Source organism: Gracilinanus agilis, chromosome 3 (genome assembly GCF_016433145.1).
Source record: "Gracilinanus agilis isolate LMUSP501 chromosome 3, AgileGrace, whole genome shotgun sequence".
In the NCBI taxonomy this organism is placed as follows: Eukaryota; Metazoa; Chordata; class Mammalia; order Didelphimorphia; family Didelphidae; genus Gracilinanus; species Gracilinanus agilis.
Window position 1 is genome coordinate 251,048,097 of NC_058132.1, and position 14,678 is coordinate 251,062,774.

At 34.1% G+C, this 14,678-nt stretch overlaps 1 protein-coding gene across 4 annotated transcripts in view; it reads right to left on the reverse strand.

The window, feature by feature from the left end:
- DYNC1I2 (dynein cytoplasmic 1 intermediate chain 2) overlaps positions 1-14,678 on the reverse strand; it is a 62,557-nt gene that overhangs the window by 6,159 nt on the left and 41,720 nt on the right. For 3 of the 4 annotated variants that reach the window (XM_044669796.1, XM_044669795.1, XM_044669798.1), the window contains 8 exons: positions 9,864-9,956; positions 9,468-9,630; positions 9,247-9,346; positions 8,601-8,726; positions 7,490-7,636; positions 6,818-6,931; positions 6,408-6,541; positions 5,371-5,515 (listed from right to left, as the gene is read on the reverse strand). In XM_044669796.1, coding sequence (XP_044525731.1) covers positions 5,371-5,515; positions 6,408-6,541; positions 6,818-6,931; positions 7,490-7,636; positions 8,601-8,726; positions 9,247-9,346; positions 9,468-9,630; positions 9,864-9,956 — 1,022 coding nt within the window. Of the gene's footprint in view, positions 1-5,370; positions 5,516-6,407; positions 6,542-6,817; positions 6,932-7,489; positions 7,637-8,600; positions 8,727-9,246; positions 9,347-9,467; positions 9,631-9,863; positions 9,957-14,295; positions 14,359-14,678 lie in introns of all 4 variants that reach the window. The other variant, XM_044669799.1, reaches the window with a different exon arrangement.

Here is a 14,678-nt window from a genome sequence, read left to right on the forward strand (position 1 = left end):
CTAAAAGTATATTATTCAAGCAAAACAAATCAGTACATAGGTTATATCTAGAAATGTATATCTCTCTTTATATCCCTAATCATCATTAGATGCCAAAAGGTAGGAAGCAAGTTTAACATCATTGTTTTTCTAGAACCCTGACTGGTCATTATATTGATTAGAGCTCTAAGGTCTCTCAATATTTTATTATATTCCATGAAACAGGTTTCTCCAAGTCTGTCATAGTTAGAACTGTTTTTTTCTAACCCTTACCCTTGCCCAGGGTCACACAGATAACTGTTTTTTACTACATAAAAATATTCTATTGCATTTATCTCATGATCATTCCACTGTATCATATGTCACTCTGGAGGCAATAAATTAAGAGTTGATGAATAACTTACAGATTGCTTTCAGAAAATAAGAGTGACTTAAGATATAGCACAACTAGAGTGGAAAAAACAACAGCCAGGAGTCAGAACACCTGGGTTTGAGTTCTATGATTGCCATTTATTAGCTTTCTAACCTTGGACAGGTGGCTTAATCCTCTGGGGATCAGTTTCCACATTTATAAAATGAGGGGAATTGAACTAAGTGATCTCCAAGGTCCTTTTCAATCCAATAAAATCCATTTCAACAAATATGTTTAGGATTAGCTAGAGTATTTACTAAATACCTTCCATATGTTTGGCACTACAGTAAATAAAACAGAGGATCTAGAAATCTGAGACATTGTCCCTGTCTTCAGGTAACTTATAATTTAAATGACTGATAAGACCAACATGTGAAACAACAGTGACCAATACAAGATAGTAGATTATTAAATGGTAAAATGGAATGAGGGAGCCTGACTATAAGCATTATCATTTCAGAGGAGTTACAAAGAGCTAGGAATCATATTTTCCGAGTTGTCAGAGATTTCATTGCTGATAGTCCTTAAAGAGAGAAATATAGGGCTAAAAAAATTGAGCAATTACAGCTATATTTTTAAGTAGTATATATGTTCAAAGTGTAAATAAGGTGATAGTCCTAAAAGGAATGTAAAGACAAAATATCCCAGTGAGTTCAATGATCTCTATGTAGCTGGTTCCCATATACAGTCCCCCCTAAACTCAAGTCCCACATAACCAAAGGTTTGTTGGCCACCGGTCACTCCAGAAGCATCTCAAACTCAACATGGCCAAAATGAAGGTCAAATCTCCCAAAATTCATTCCTCATCCAAACATCTTTATTTCTTTCAAGTGCTACACCATCCTTCCAGCCACCAAAGCTGTAATTACAGAGTCATCTTCAATTCTTCCCTCTCACTCATTCCCCATGGCCAACACCTCTTACATCCATATCTTCTCTCTATACTCCTGGCCACTGCTTTAGTTTGGGTCCTTGTTAACTCTTTTTTTTTTAAACCCTCACACCTTCTGCCTTAAACTGATATTAAATATCATTCCAAGGCAAAAAGAGTGGTAAGGACTAGGCAATGGTGGGTATGTGTGTAAGTGACTTACCCAGGGCACAGAGCCAGGAAGTGTTGGAGGCCACATTTGAACTCAGTACCTCCTGTCTCCAAGCCTGGATTTCTATCCACTAAGCCACTTAGGTGCCCTGGGTCCTCTTTAACCCTTGCCTAGACTATTATGACAATCACTTAATTGGATCCATTGGTTCCAGTCTCTCCTCACTTTAATTTATCCTCCTCATAACTTGTATTCCTGAAACACAAGACTCAGCAGGATCTCCTCTGTTCCAGATGCTGCTATGGCTCTGTCACTTTTAAGATCAAATCTTAACTTCTTTTGTTTGACATGTAAAGGCTTTCAGAATCTGGCTTCAACCTTGCTTTCTAGAATGACTTCACAAGAATTGCCCCCTACTCCTCAAAAACACACTTTATATTCTGGCTGAACTGGAGTGATTGCTGCTTCCCACCCTTGACATTGCACATGTGCCCTTGCACATACTGTTGTGCAGGCATGGCATGCTCTCTCCTTCTCATCTCTGCCCCTTAGGGTCTCTCTGTCTTCCTTTATGGCACATCTTTTCCACCCTACAATCTCACTGGCCTGACTGGGAGATTGACCTTCCCAGCTCACTATGTAGGGGAAGCCTCAGCCACCGTGTCTCACTTCACTTAACACTCTCCCATCCTCTCTTCTTCCACTTTTCTAGAATGCCTTTCTCCACATATCAGAAAAAACTTACTGGTCTTCAAATTTTAATTTGAGAACAATTTTTTAACTAACAAAACTCAATTTTTGCTACTTATTTGCATTATTGAAAACATCTAAATAACTAGACTAGGACAAAGAAGCAATGAAAACAGTTAGATGATCCAGGACTCTATGCAACTGCCTTATAAATTTCCTGACTAGGCAGAGATTAAAGGCTGGCTACACAAGCAGATCTACTTTAGACCAAATTAGAGACAGAGCCAAATTGAGATTTCTAGGGATTATAGATGACTTAGAGAAAGAAGAAGTAGAAAAAGAAAAAAAGTGTGTGGGAAGAGTGAGGGAGTGTAGGAAATCTTGTTTTGATGTTGGGGCTATGCCAAACTTTTGGGGGCACAAAGTTTCAACAGAACAGGATGTCTAGTCCTCCCAGTTTCTCCAAGTTTGAATCTGAATAATGAAAACTGTCTTAAGTGATCAAAGCTCTTAAAAGAAAAAGTGTTGAATGAAATTATGTCCTCACTACTAGAGGACATATAAAGTATTCAATGTAGGTTAAATGCAAGAACTTGAAAATACTATTATGAAAGTCTGGCATGAAACTGGCATGATGTTCTGTTTTTAAAAAGCGTATTAACAAATCATTCATCTTTGTCAAGGAGGATGGAAATAGATATTACTAGGTTAAATAATGAGAAAGCATAATTAATTACAAGATCAAAATAATAAACTTGGAATTAAGTTGGGAATCAGAATCAAAATATTTATTCACAAAGTTGTTTTCTAGAAGAGAGAAGGTTGTCATTCAGACATATCTAATAGTCTCACAAAAGTGTAACTGTATATGCAGAAAAGATGGACCCTTAATTTTTTAAAGTCAGATCTTGTAAGAAGGCTTTGGAGGAGGGTGGTGTGTGTTCAGGGCAATCCTTAAGAACAGAATGTGATTATTATGACACATGAGTTAATCAGGTCTCAGATACTTACTAGCTACGTGACCCAGGGCAGGTCACTTAATCTCAGTTGGCTAGCCCTTACCACTCTTTTGCGCTGGAACTAATACTTAGCATTGATTCTAAGAGAGAAGGTATGGGTTAAAAAAGAAAATCCATGAGTTATTCAGAATATTAAACTGGGCTTATGAACCAGTAGCAGATTTCATACTGTAATGTATCATGAGTGATTCTTTCCAAATCAGAAAATAAACTAGAACAGTTTGCTTGTGTACCTTTATGAAAGAAACCATGCCACAGTCAAATAAATAAAAATCTCTTTGTAGAGCATGATGTGTAGAGATTGTCTTTGTGATAATAGTAAAAGGAAAAAAATATGAAGAAATATCTAAAAAGCAGTAGATATTAATGTCTGTCTTTTAGTACTGGCAGTTCTCTGTAAGACACAGGCCTGGAAACCTATAGGAACAAACACTGAATTTCAGAGTTAGAAGTTCCATCGGATACCCTCTAGTCCAATCTGTTCTTAAAGATGAATTGTCTTTACAATATTCCTCACAAGTGTTTGCTGAATGGGAAAATCCCTCTTTGGCCTAGCCAGCCAGAAGAGAAGTATAGTTTTGTCACTCTGCCTACACAGGAGACAGTTCCACAAGGGAAAGAGTGTTATATATTTGCACAGTGACCTTGGGCAGCTGGGGTCTTACGTGTCAGAAACAGAGAGCGAGCTGACCTGTTCTCAAAAGTAAGATCACTTTTCTGCTTAGTGATGGAACAATTAGACATTTCCAACCTTAGTTGTGATGTTGCTGAAGATGGGGTGAATTGGAGGGCTCAAATTAATGACCACTCAATAGACAGTGAAGTCAACCAATACACTCAAGATGCTGAACTGAAAGGAGAAGAACAGGCCTTGGAAAGCACATTAATTTTTATGGTGGTTAAGACCAAACCCAGAAGGACTATGGTAACTCAAGATTTCTAAATTAAGTTCCAAATAACAATGAAAGAGTTGTAAAGGACAATAGTGCTTTAAGGAATGTTTCACCTCTTGTGCTTGTTTGTGAGGAAGAGAAGAAGGCAACTATGTAGCACAGTGGCTAGAGTGCTGGGTCTCAAGTCAGAAAGAGCTAAGTTCAAATGCAGCCTGAGATGCTTACTCATTGTGTCACCTTGTCTGCTTCAGATTTTTCAATGGTAAAATAAGGATCAATAGCATCTACCTCCTAGGGTAGTTGTAAGGATCAGAAGAGGTATTTTTACAGTGCCTTAGTAGGAACTGAGTGATTCTTTCTTTCCTTTCCTGCCTATACCCCTTCTTCTTTCTTTGCTTCCTCTTTCAGCATTCCATAAAAGAGCAGCACCCTTGGAAAGATCTAAGTTCATATCCCAGCTCTAATGTTTACTACTTATGAGACCTGGTTAAATTACTTATCTGCATGTTACCTCAGTTCCCTCATCTGTAGATTAGTACTTGGTACTACTTATCTCAAAGGGTTGTTTTTAAAAAAAGTGGTTTTAAAATTTTAAAGTATTAGATTTTTGAAGAAAGGAAAACCTAAGTGAAATTAGAATTGATTTTTGCCTATTCTAGCCAATTAAGATGGAAAACTCTCTAAAATATCTCATAATTCTCTGCTCTTTTGAACAAAGATACTGTACACAGTCTAATCTTTTCCTGACAATCTGTGACTCTCATTATAAACAACCATTACTGTTTTAGGTTTTAAATTATGACATAGTTGTGTGCATTTTGGGGATTTTTCTATCATGTCCTTCACTCATAGTTGGCACTTGTTATTTTAACTGCCCCAATAGTTCATATTCTTTCTCATTTGAGGAATCTAATCTGGTGTTGGTTCTAAAATCAGACAGAGAAGTTTGGTAAGAATTTTGTGCTAAACAAAAGCAAAGTGGTTCTGACAAAGAGCAAAAGCCTTGTAGAGCAAAGCATAGGGCTTGAATGCAAGGCTTTGGGACCTCTCCTTAGGGTGCTCACAGGACTTTCTCACAGCAATGTTCTCAAGTGTGAAGGTCACCAAAAACTGGATGTCTGCTTAATTGTGGAATTATTGGATTTGTTCAGTATATTATTATGAAACAAACTCAAACTACAACATATAAAAGTTTTTTGTTTTATCTTAATCTAATCTGATTTAATAAATAAATATTCCCAAACAATCTCAGTTTAACTTCCCTATGTAGCTTATATTAGAGCACCACCTTGTGTTAAAACTTTGAGAAAATGACCAGAAAACACTTTAAGTACCTTGGTTGTCCAAAGTTTCACTGTCCAGTCAAATGAGGAAGTTACAAACAGATGAGAAAAGTCTACAGCTCCAACTGCTGTATGGCAATGGATTCCAGTTATTGGTCCTTGGTGTCCTTCAAACATCTCACTGATTCCAGCTTTGCTGTTTTACAAAACAAAAGCCATCAGGTTTGTCTCTTTGCAGCTAGATTCTCTATAAACAGACACTATACACATATTTAAATACCAAGCTTTGACAACATTTTTCTGAAGGTACTGTGGATGTAATACACTGAAATGATTCTAGGAAAAGGACAACATTACTTATATCAGATGTTATCCTGTCCAGATTTAACAACTCTTCTAAAGCTATAAGTAAAATTTAGAATCACAAACGTTAAAGTACTGACAATATATCCCCTCAGTCCAATACTTGAATTGATGGAATAGTGAAAGGCAAAGATATGCTACACAGAAGAGATATAATTTTAGCTACTTTTAAACCTAAGAGCTTTGAAGTGAGGGTGATCTGTATTTGAGATGAAACCTGGATACTCAATTTTATTTAAGGAAGAAATTGATAAGGTAGAACCAGACAATTTCAAAACAGATGGAACAGCAGGAGAAATACTAGTCAATTTAAGATGTGTGCGTGATGTTACTGTACAATTATCAAGAGGACTAGGATAAAGTTCAAATTCAAATGAACATTGACTGAAATGTAGCTGGTAATTTTTACCTTTCTGTGTACATTTAAAGGGTCAGTACAAGGTATGACAGATATAGCATTTATATTTGGGAAATGTTGAACAGCAAAATAAAACCCCTAATCCATATCAACATAGAAGAGAAAACAATCCATCATTTTCCTTTTGGTGTGAAAGTTTCCATTTTGTAAGTTTGAAAATAATGTGAATTTTCTACACACAGCAAATAGTTTCATGCAAATTTCTACCAGAAAAGGGGTATAGTCAGTTTAAATATGGTTATAAGGACGAATCCTTATCAGCATTACAACTTTAAAAATAAACAATAATTCAAAAGTTTCTAATCACCTGCCATGGCGACATGCTGTGTATACAGAGCCTTCTTCACTTCCAACAACAAAGTTGTTGACATCTCCGACAGGGAAGGACATAGAAGTGACAGCTACAGCTTTGGACTGCTTATGAACCAACTCCATGCTATCCTGGAGAGAAAAATATGTGGAATCATTTGGATAACCAATAACTATTACTAAAAAAAAAAAAAGATTGTTCTGATCCTCACTGCTCTTTCAAAACCATTCTGTTCTGATTTGAATTTTACCCTTCCTAAAGTACTTTTACAGATTTTAGGTCACTGAAATTGAATATCATGCACTGGTATGAAAAATTCAAGGTATGCAGATTAAAAAAATTGTACCTTTTCATATAGCTATAAATAACTAGTTACATAGTTTTAGGCTTTCACAAGTGAATGCTACCTGTGGGTGGGAAAGCATGTCCAAACTCCATGAGCAAATTTTTCCATCAGTGGAGATGCTAATCAAATTGTGAGCATTCTGAGTTCCAACTACGTTCACACAATACACAGGGTGCTAAAAAAGGACACAGAGCAAAAAGAGTTTAAAAGGGTTATTCTGCAAACAAAATCCCCAACTTTCTATCTAAGGTTCAATTACAGGCATTCTCTTTTATATCAAATTATCCTAACATTTTAAAAGCATCTTTACATAGGATAAGCAGCTAGACTGTTTTTTAAAAAAATCACTACACATAAGAAAGAATACTGTTAAGGTTTTTTTTTATGCAGTATAAAATTATATTTATACAGTATATAAAGTAACAGTTATATTATATCATGATTAACTATGAAGGACTAAACTATTAATAGCAAAACAAAGTCTCAAGTTAACCCCAAGGGATTAATGATAAAAAAGGCTATCCACAGCTAATACTGTTAAGGTTTTAAAAGAAAAGGGCTTCTGGTAAAAATATATTCCATAGTACAAAACAAAATATCTTTATATTTGTGGTTGCTGAATGCTGATGAATCTGTACAAGAAAGAATGTTTACTCTCAAATACTCTGATGAATACTACTAAGTACCTAACAACTTAGAATTGAAGAATGTTGTAGATATTTTATTTCCCTACCGTATGTGCTGCAGCTGAAAGTGGGGTTCTTTGGACCGGGGTTCTCTTATTGCTTCGATTATCCCATAATACAATTTGACCCGAATATGTACCACCAACAACCAGATTTGGGTGAAATTTTGCAAATGTTGCTGACATTACAGCTGACTGTGGGTAAAAATGTGAAAATTTTATATTTAAGACTTAAAGGGGAGAAATCTAACAATTTACAGAAATAAATTAATCCTTTCCATTACAATTGAATATTTTCTTGTTTTTTTTTTTTGTTAAAATATTTCTAATTAAGTCCTTTATATGGCTCATTCAATTACATTTCACAATTTTTCTGTATGGAAAAGCTTTTGTTTTTTTTTCTTCAGAATGTTTTTTTTTTAAACCTTCAGAATGTTTTTTGCCAAGAGAATGCTGTGGAGAAAAGGGAATTAAATATAATATTTTACATAAATATAATGAAGTAATTTCTGAAGTAAAAAAAATTTCACGTCATTATAGTATCAAATTGTAAAATAATTAGCCCTACACTTTGTTCTGACAGCAATCTGACAAGATCAGATCATATGCTAGTTTTGATTCAGTTAAGTGATTTTTCAGAATTATGACATTATGAAAAGACTTTGTCATTGCAAACAGAAAAGGTTTGCAAATTTTACCTTTCTACTAAATTCATTTTTAAAATCTGCATCTGTTTTCTACTTTGAACATATGTTTCTACTTAAAACTATCTAGTTCCAACTCCTCAGGCCATGTATAAGTAACTCAGTGGGCCAATAGTCTAATTGTATATTCAGTAAAACAGTTCATGAGAAACTTCCCATGGTAAAGGCATTTTATAAAAGCTGTCCTTTCATATAATCAATTAGAATAAAGGAAAAAACAACATCAAAAGACAGTGTAGGTGTGATTAAACAATATGAAAAATGTCACAAATGCTACAAAGGGAAGACTATTTTGAACTAATTATTTTCAGTCAACATCTGTTTGCAAATACATGTGGTTTAGTAAATGCCAATCCAATGAAATCATCATGTTGACAAGAAGAAAGAAAAAGGGCATTTGTCTAAATTCGTCAATGGAAGTTCAACATGGGGGATGACAGTTTCTCACGTCCTACCTGGCAGTGAAACACATACTCTGGAGTAGTTTTTTTGTATTTCATGTTCCACACAAGGGCAACCCCATCAGGCTCATGAGGAGCATCTTCATTATTGTTATAAGAGGCCACGAGTAATTCTGGGTACTGGTTACAAGAAATCAAATAGAAAAGAAATTTACTTCAGTGAAAATAAGTTTTATGTTTTGACTACTATATATTTTCACTACACAATTAATTTTGAACTACAAATGTCTGTTCCCTCTCCTCAGAAAGTACTAAACTTTTATGTTTAAATGCAGTATCCCACAACATTTATGCTTATAATGAGAGTTTAAGTTCTGTCCTAATGTTAAAAACTGTATTTTATTCTCACACATATTACATGTTGCACTGTTTTATGTTCTATTAAAATCACTATAACTGGGATTCAGCTAACTTTTATTTTAGATTATCTAGATTATCAACAAAGGATGAATGTTTCCAGTCTGTCCAAAGACCAGAAAAATGAGATGAACATCTACTCTAGAAATTTGCTCGGGGAATTATTTTTATAAATGTATATTAACAAATCAGGAATGGTGCCTTCTGCCCTCCAAAGACAATGGCCTAGTTTGTTCAAAATGAAACAATTTAATTATTAAATATTATTTTTGTTCTATTTTACCTGAGATGACCAATCCAGACAACTAACAACACGATGCTTTGACCAACGTTCATCAAAAAACTGTCTATTTAAGGAGAGTTTAGCACCTGCTTGAATTTCTCTGGAAAAACAAAAACAGAAATGTCCCCAAAGACATGAAAGATTAAGACCTTATATTAGACCTTTTCATTAAAAATAACTCAACACTCATCATGTCACAGGTCTTAGAAACTAAATATTACCCTTCTTTATCTTCCAAATCTCTTCCACTGTAGTCAAAGAAGATGTTAATCTGCTCAGAAAGAGCTCTTTCTACAATTCTTGTTGAATGATCAAAGAAACTTAGAAACTCTTCAGAGTGTAAGATCTGTTGTTTTTCCTCTTCAGTGAGCTCATGAGGGGGGACTGCAAAATAAATATTTCTTTCTTGAAGATTCACTTATATCTGGTTAAGTCATTTATAAACCAACTCGTTCTCATCACATACCCATTTTTTTCAACAGACCCACATAATACCTTTTGTCATACAATAATATCGTTCTCTTATATAACATATGAGCAAAAGTAAAATCCCAATGGGGGAAAATAAAACCCCATTAAAAAACTAAATTAAGAATATTAAAAAAAATCATTTGTACCTTCTTCTTCATCATCATCTTTCTTTATAGTTTTCTCTTCTTCAGGTTCTAAGGGTGGTTTGGGGATTACAACATCATCATCTTCCTCCTCATCTGAAAAAATAAAATCATTACAAATACTATTTCTACCAGAATAACAACCAAAAAACTGTACAAGGAAATATTTCACAAATCATCAAGTTAATACAAAAATAAATTATTTTAAAGGTAAAACAAGGTACAAACAAAATGGGCCGACTTCTAAAATTTTGCCTTTAAAAATAACACATTTTTGTTTCCAATTTTATTTCTAAAAGTAAGGAGTGTTAATTAGACACTTGGATAAAGTTTCATGTATATCTGAGTAGTATTGCTGATAGTCATGGTAAATTCTACAGCCATGTAAATAAACAGAAATGAGATATATAAGCAATTGCGAAGGATTCTCAATGGGAACCTTTGAAATCTTGAAGAGGCATTTATCATTCAAGACAAGACAATGTGTGACTACTGTACAGTTTTATGTAACATGCTGTTACCTTAATATGCAGAATACAGAAAATCAAATGTCTCAAATGACCTACAGAGCTACTTGCTTACTTGTGATCTAAAACTCCTCAATAACTAATAAGTCTTCCTATGGCCGAACATTGGTCTAAATTTGCTTTCAGGTTGCTATTCTGAAAGGTAGGTTTTGTAAAAAACTCATAGCAGTGTGGCCACATTCTATTTTCTATTATCATCAATGAATTTCCAACACAATCATCATCTTATCTGGCAATAAGAGTTTTAAAACAAAATGTTTTCACTTAATTTCAGTAAATAATATGTAACAAAGATGTAGCCTAATGATAGGCAAGGTTTATATATCTTTTATATTCTTCTATGTCCTCTTAAATCCTGAAAGCAAGAAAATGACATCAGATTACTTATTGAAAATGTTATGGAATATGCAGTGCCTATTTTGTCTTCCTCTGCATCCCAGAATGGATCTGTGGGAAGAACACATTCATTTTTATTGGTTAAACAGATTTCTCATCTGTCTTTAAGGGAATGGCAGCAGGAGTCTGCAGGATGCTTCATCTTAAGTAATGAGACTATTCAACAAGGGGACTCTACTTGTTAGTCATAGTCATCTCTCTGACCCATGTTCAAAGTTATCTAACACACATATACACACAACACACACAAAGAGTGGTCAAGGGATGGGAACCAGCTGCCAAGCCATGGTCCCAGCAGCCAGGCCAGCTGACTAGATAGCAGCAACCAGATGGTACTGCTGGGATTGTGTCTTTCTGCTATGAGGTGGCAATGGGATGGCATAACATTTTTCTGCCTGACTGCTTCCAATCATGTCTTTCCCCAATGGCAAGCCTGTGCAATTACCAACACTCCAGGAGGTCTACAGACAAGCCTTTACCCTGCAAACAAAATACAGCTTGTAGGCCATACCAGCTGCCAAACCACACACATAGTGTTAGGTTTAGAGAGCTCTGAAAATCTTTCTAACTCTATAGTATAGGCAATAAAAATATAACAGTATCTGTAGGAAAGAAAGCTTTAAATGACACTGCATAATGCACACAATGATACAACCTCCAACTTAATCAAAATGATAATGACGTATGCCAATCCTACATTACTTGAAATTGAGCGATTTTTACGTTCTGACAAGTTTACAGAACTAGGATAAATGGCATGAATGATTTCAATATATGCTCATACTTTTGAACCAAATGGTGAAGGTTAAAATTTTTCCTTTCAAGGGCCTCAATCAGCCACAAAGGAAAACAGTAATCACTGTCTTTTCAGCCAGCCCAACCGCATTTGTCAGCCCTTTCTCCGTCAATGCAGCCAGAGCAATCAACCTGCCAAACATTCAGAATGGAAAAACAATCTGAAAATACAGGGTATAATGCACCTGCCAGTGAAAATGGCCATTTCAAGAAAAGCTAGTGATCTCAGTGACCCTGCTGAGGAGGCGGTGGTGCAAAGGGGAAAGAACGCGTAAAAGAATTCTTAGTGATCTCCACTCTCTTGCACATTGACACTTCCTTACAAAGCACGCCAATTACAGCTTTTGTGCTACTTAAAAAATGAAAGCTTTTTTGGGCAAAATAATCACACAGAGAAACAGAAAGACACGACTCCTTTTTAGATGAATTCTCATGTACAACGGACTATTAATCTGAAAACAGTATAACCGGTAGCAGTTCTATCCTGGACTGTTCAAATATAAAGTTGAATTCCTGACATCTAGTCTTTACAGGTAGAAGGAATAAAAATTATTAATCGCACTTAATGTAAAAGATGACATTAGAATAGCAAAGCAAATATTTTTAAATGAAAAATCCAGCATGTGGAAATATGGATTTTTAACTACTTCACACTATTCATTAATTGCTACTCTCATCAATTCTACATTTAACCTGAACTCAAAATTAAGTCCTAAATTCAAAAGGTAAAGGGTTTTGCCACCCTGAAGAGGTCATTCCTTAACATTATGAATTAGATGCTGTAGCCTCCCATCTTCATCCCTTTCTCCTCCCTCAATTTTATTGCATTACACTGCTTCTAAGTACCATTTTCAATGACAGATGTCAAATTCCTGTCATAATGCATGTGGTCAGCACTTTAGTGCTAAGTGACCTCATAATCTACATATTTTAGAGAAAAGATCTTGTAGAAGATCTTCTCTCCTCTTTTAATATTTAAAATGTAAATGGCATCTATTATGCAGTGATCTGTATTCCTTCACATGACACTCTCAATACCAAATGGCCATATGTATTATTTTGTTTGCATCTGATGATAGTATAGCAGCTATTTAAATATAGGGCCTACATATTTTAGTTTTAGAATGACTTTAGTCTCAGAATGTCTTTCAGGTTTAAAAATTGCTGATTTAAAGCTACTATCAGTATCACTAAAGTTCTAGGGCTCAGAAATAATAATCTATAGAAATGAGGGAAAATGGGGAAAAGTTATTTTATTTGCCATAAGCAAAACAAAAACCATGGACTTAATAGTTATAAAGGCAGATTAAGTAATATTGGTATCCATGTAAAGATCAAATAAACCAAAGTATCCCATCTCACTAGCTTGACATAATTCTTCAAAAAGAAGAATCTCATTATAAAGTATATTGAAAACAATATGCTTCCTTTCACATCATAATGATCTGAACATTAGAAGAATATTATATTATTAAGACATTCTATGCAAGTCTTTGCTGTATTAGAACATATTTAAAACTTGAAAAAACTGTACAGGAGTAGGAAGACTGAAAAATGGGACTGCCATGTCACATCAATTTATTGATGAATATTCATTACAATATGCTAAGTGGTTAACTCCATGCTTTTTCTGACAGGGGATCTAAGGTTATAAACTGAGCAGTAAAGAGTGCACAAAAGTAGCAGTTACTTTTAAAATGACAAATCTCTTGTCAATGAATGCAGAAACCAGGTTTAATGAACCACTGAATTTTTACTTTGAGTTAACATCAAAATTGTGATGTATTTTGGTGAGATGGAAAGAAAAGCTGTGCTGTAAATTAAGCTGTATCTAGCAATAACACTATAGAGTGAAGTTCCAGTTGTCTGAGTAATCTGTTGCTATAGAGTAGGTTAATCAAAGTTAAATCATCTGTGAAATGGGTGGCCTTTGTTAAGTTGAAGGTGTCTTCAGATCAAGTTTTCCCATCTGTATTTCACTGTACATTCAGAACATTTTCTAACAATATCCTAAAGCTATATATACCTATCTGCCATAAAATTATTTCACAATATTCCCATAATACACATTAAATTAAATATTAAGAATAAAATATTCCATCAAATGGAAAGTTCTCTTTAAAAAACTCACAAAACATCTTGAACTAATTATAAATATTTGTACCTATTCAAATATTAAATTGATTCATTCATTAAACATTTCTGATTTTATAATTTGTCAAATATTTTCTACATGGTAATACTGCTGGTCTTCAAGTATGTAGAATGAGTAATTGTATATAAGTGTACTGTGTCTATATGAATGCATCACATTCTATAGCTTCGTGGGGCATATGTACCCTACTGTTAGCTACTCCAATAAGGTATGTGAGACAACCTAATAACATATAAGAGATTAAGTGCAATTATTTATATTACAAAAAGAATTTACTACAGAGTTTCCTTAAATAGTACATTTCTATAATACCTTTAAAATGTGATTCAATTTAGAAAATTTGAATTTATGTAATTTCTGGGAATACATCTAGTTCATAAAACAAGACACATAAACACTGGGGAAGGAGCAAATAGTCCCTTACCTCTTACCATAAAGATATTTTTTCAGTTCTTAAATTGTTCTACTTTATAACTTTGAAAAATAAAAAATCAAGTTTTAAATAAAAATAGAAAATTAATTTCCCATTAATACTTGTGAAGATAGCATTTCTGTTCTGTACCATTTTCATTTTGAGGAATGTGATTTTCCAATTGCCAGTAATTTTCTTTTTCCGTATCGTATTCTGTCAAAGCAAAAATGAATATAACAATATCCCTTTACTTTGTAACAATGAAATTAAGGTAATATAACTTTAGACATACACACAAGAAAATCAATTTCATTTGTTATCAATGATCTATTGACATATACAACACTCTAAGGTCACATGGTCTTTTTAAATGATTTTGTTCCTCAACAGAAAAAAAATAAAACAAAACAAAAAAAAAATCAATGGCTGACTTTTCCACTAAGAAATAGCCTGTTATTTATGTTCTGACAGCAGATCTACTTTTCTAAGAATACTGTAATGATGTTTTTAATGATTGTATTTCTTTTACTTGG